At 35.0% G+C, this 2,255-nt stretch overlaps 1 protein-coding gene across 14 annotated transcripts in view; it reads left to right on the plus strand.

The window, feature by feature from the left end:
- Nucleotides 1–621: 621 nt before the first annotated feature.
- The window catches only part of LOC311188179 (uncharacterized protein), a 9,497-nt gene continuing 7,863 nt past the window's right edge, over nt 622–2,255 (plus strand). For 11 of the 14 annotated variants that reach the window (XM_084259936.1, XM_084259929.1, XM_084259934.1 and 8 more), the window contains exon 1: nt 622–1,404. In XM_084259936.1, coding sequence (XP_084116062.1) covers nt 1,272–1,404 — 133 coding nt within the window. In that variant the 5' untranslated portion in view covers nt 622–1,271. The other 3 variants (XM_084259931.1, XM_084259932.1, XM_084259930.1) reach the window with 2 other exon arrangements.

The following is a 2,255-nucleotide window of genomic DNA, read 5'->3' on the forward strand; positions in this document are numbered from 1 at the left end:
TTAGGGTTAGGGTTAGGTTTATGGATAGGATTGGTGTTCGTGTTATGTGGTTCGAAATGTTAGTGTAGGATTAGGTTTAGAGTTAAGGTAAGGGTTAGCTTTCAGGTTAGAATATTGTCTTGAATTAGGGTTAGTGTTAAAGTTAGGATTAGTGTTAGAAAAGGCATAAGAAGAAGAAAAAGAAGAAGAAAGAAGAAGACGAAGAAGAAGAAGAAGAAAAAGAAGAAGAAGAAGAAGAAGAAGAAGAAGAAGAAGAAGAAGAAGAAGAAGAAGAAGAAGAAGAAGAAGAAGAAGAAGAAGGAAGAAGAAGAAGAAGAAGAAGAAGAGGAGGATGGTTTAGGGTTAGATTTTGACTTGATGTTATCGTTAAGTTTAGTGTTTGGATTAGGGTCATGGTTAGGGTTTAGTTTAGTGTTAGGTTTTTGGTATGGTTAAGGGTTAGGGTTAGTTTTTGGATTAGGGTTAGGATTAGGATTAGCTTTAGTGTTAGGTATAAGTTAGGGTTAAGTTTAGGGTTAGGGTTATGTTTATGGATAGGATTGGTGTTCGCGTTATGTGGTTCGATAATGTTAGTGTAGGATTAGGTTGATTTAAGGTAAGGGTTAGCTTTCTGGTTAGAATATTGTCTTGAATTAGGGTTAGTGTTAAAGTTAGGATTAGTGTTAGAAAAAAGAAGAAGAAGAAGAAGAAGAAGAAGAAGAAGAAGAAGAAGAAGAAGAAGAAGAAGAAGAAGAAGAAGAAGAAGAAGAAGAAGAAGAAGAAGAAGAAGAGGAAGAAGAAGAAGAAGAAGAAAAAGAAGAAGAAGAAGAAGAAGAAGAAGAAGAAGAAGAAGAAGAAGAAGAAGAAATAGAAGAAGAAGAAGAAGAAGAAGAAGAAGAAGAAGAGGAAGGTTTTGGCTTAGGTTTTGACGTGGTGTTAGCTTTAAGTATAGGGTTTGTATTAGGGTCATGTTTAGGGTTTGGTTTAGTGTTAGGTTTTTGGTTTGGTTGTTGGTTAGGGTTAGTTTTTGGATTAGGGTTAGGATTAGGATTATTTTTACGGTTAGGGATAGGTTAGGGTTAAGTTTAGGTTTAGGGTTAGGTTTATGGATAGGATTGGTGTTCGTGTTATGTGGTTCGAAATGTTAGTGTAGGATTAGGTTTAGAGTTAAGGTAAGGGTTAGCTTTCAGGTTAGAATATTGTCTTGAATTAGGGTTAGTGTTAAAGTTAGGATTAGTGTTAGAAAAGGCATAAGAAGAAGAAAAAGAAGAAGAAAGAAGAAGAAGAAGAAGATGAAGAAAAAGAAAAAAAGAAGAAGAAGAAGAAGAAGAAAAGAAGAAGAAGAAGAAGAAGAAGAAGAAGAAGAAGAAGAAGAAGAAGAAGAAGAAGAAGAAGAAGAAGAAGAAGAGGAAGAAGAAGAAGAAGGTTTAGGCTTAGGTTTTGACTTGGTGTTAGCGTTAAGTATAGGGTTTGTATTAGGGTCATGTTTAGGGTTTGGTTTAGTGTTAGGTTTTTGGTTTGGTTGATGGTTAAGGTTAGTTTTTGGATTAGGGTTAGGATTTGGATTAGCATTAGGGTTAGGGATAGGTTAGGGTTAAGTTTAGGGTTAGGGTTAGGTTTATGGATAGGATTGGTGTTCGTGTTATGTGGTTCGATAATGTTAGTTAGGATTAGGTTTAGAGTTAAGGTAAGGGTTAGCTCTCTGGTTAGAATATTGTCTTGAATTAGGGTTAGTGTTAATGTTAGGATTAGTGTTAGAAAATGCAGAAGAAGAAGAAGAAGAAGAAGAAGAAGAAGAAGAAGAAGAAGAAGAAGAAGAAGAAGAAGAAGAAGAAGAAGAAGAAGAAGAAGAAGAAGAGGAGGAGGAAGGTTTAGGCTTAGATTTTGACTTGATGTTATCGTTAAGTTTAGTGTTTGGATTAGGGTCATGGTTAGGGTTTGGTTTAGTGTTAGGTTTTTGGTTTGGTTGTTGGTTAGGGTTAGTTTTTTTATTAGGGTTAGGATTAGGATTATTTTTACGGTTAGGGATAGGTTAGGGTTAAGTTTAGGGTTAGGGTTAGGTTTATGGATAGGATTGGTGTTCGTGTTATGTGGTTCGAAATGTTAGTGTAGGATTAGGTTTAGAGTTAAGGTAAGGGTTAGCTTTCAGGTTAGAATATTGTCTTGAATTAGGGTTAGTGTTAAAGTTAGGATTAGTGTTAGAAAAGGCATAAGAAGAAGAAAAAGAAGAAGAAAGAAGAAGACGAAGAAGAAGAAGAAGAAAAAGAAGAAGAAGA

Source organism: Talpa europaea, assembly GCF_964194135.1.
Source record: "Talpa europaea genome assembly, contig: HAP1_SCAFFOLD_552, whole genome shotgun sequence".
NCBI classification, from domain to species: domain Eukaryota; kingdom Metazoa; phylum Chordata; class Mammalia; order Eulipotyphla; family Talpidae; genus Talpa; species Talpa europaea.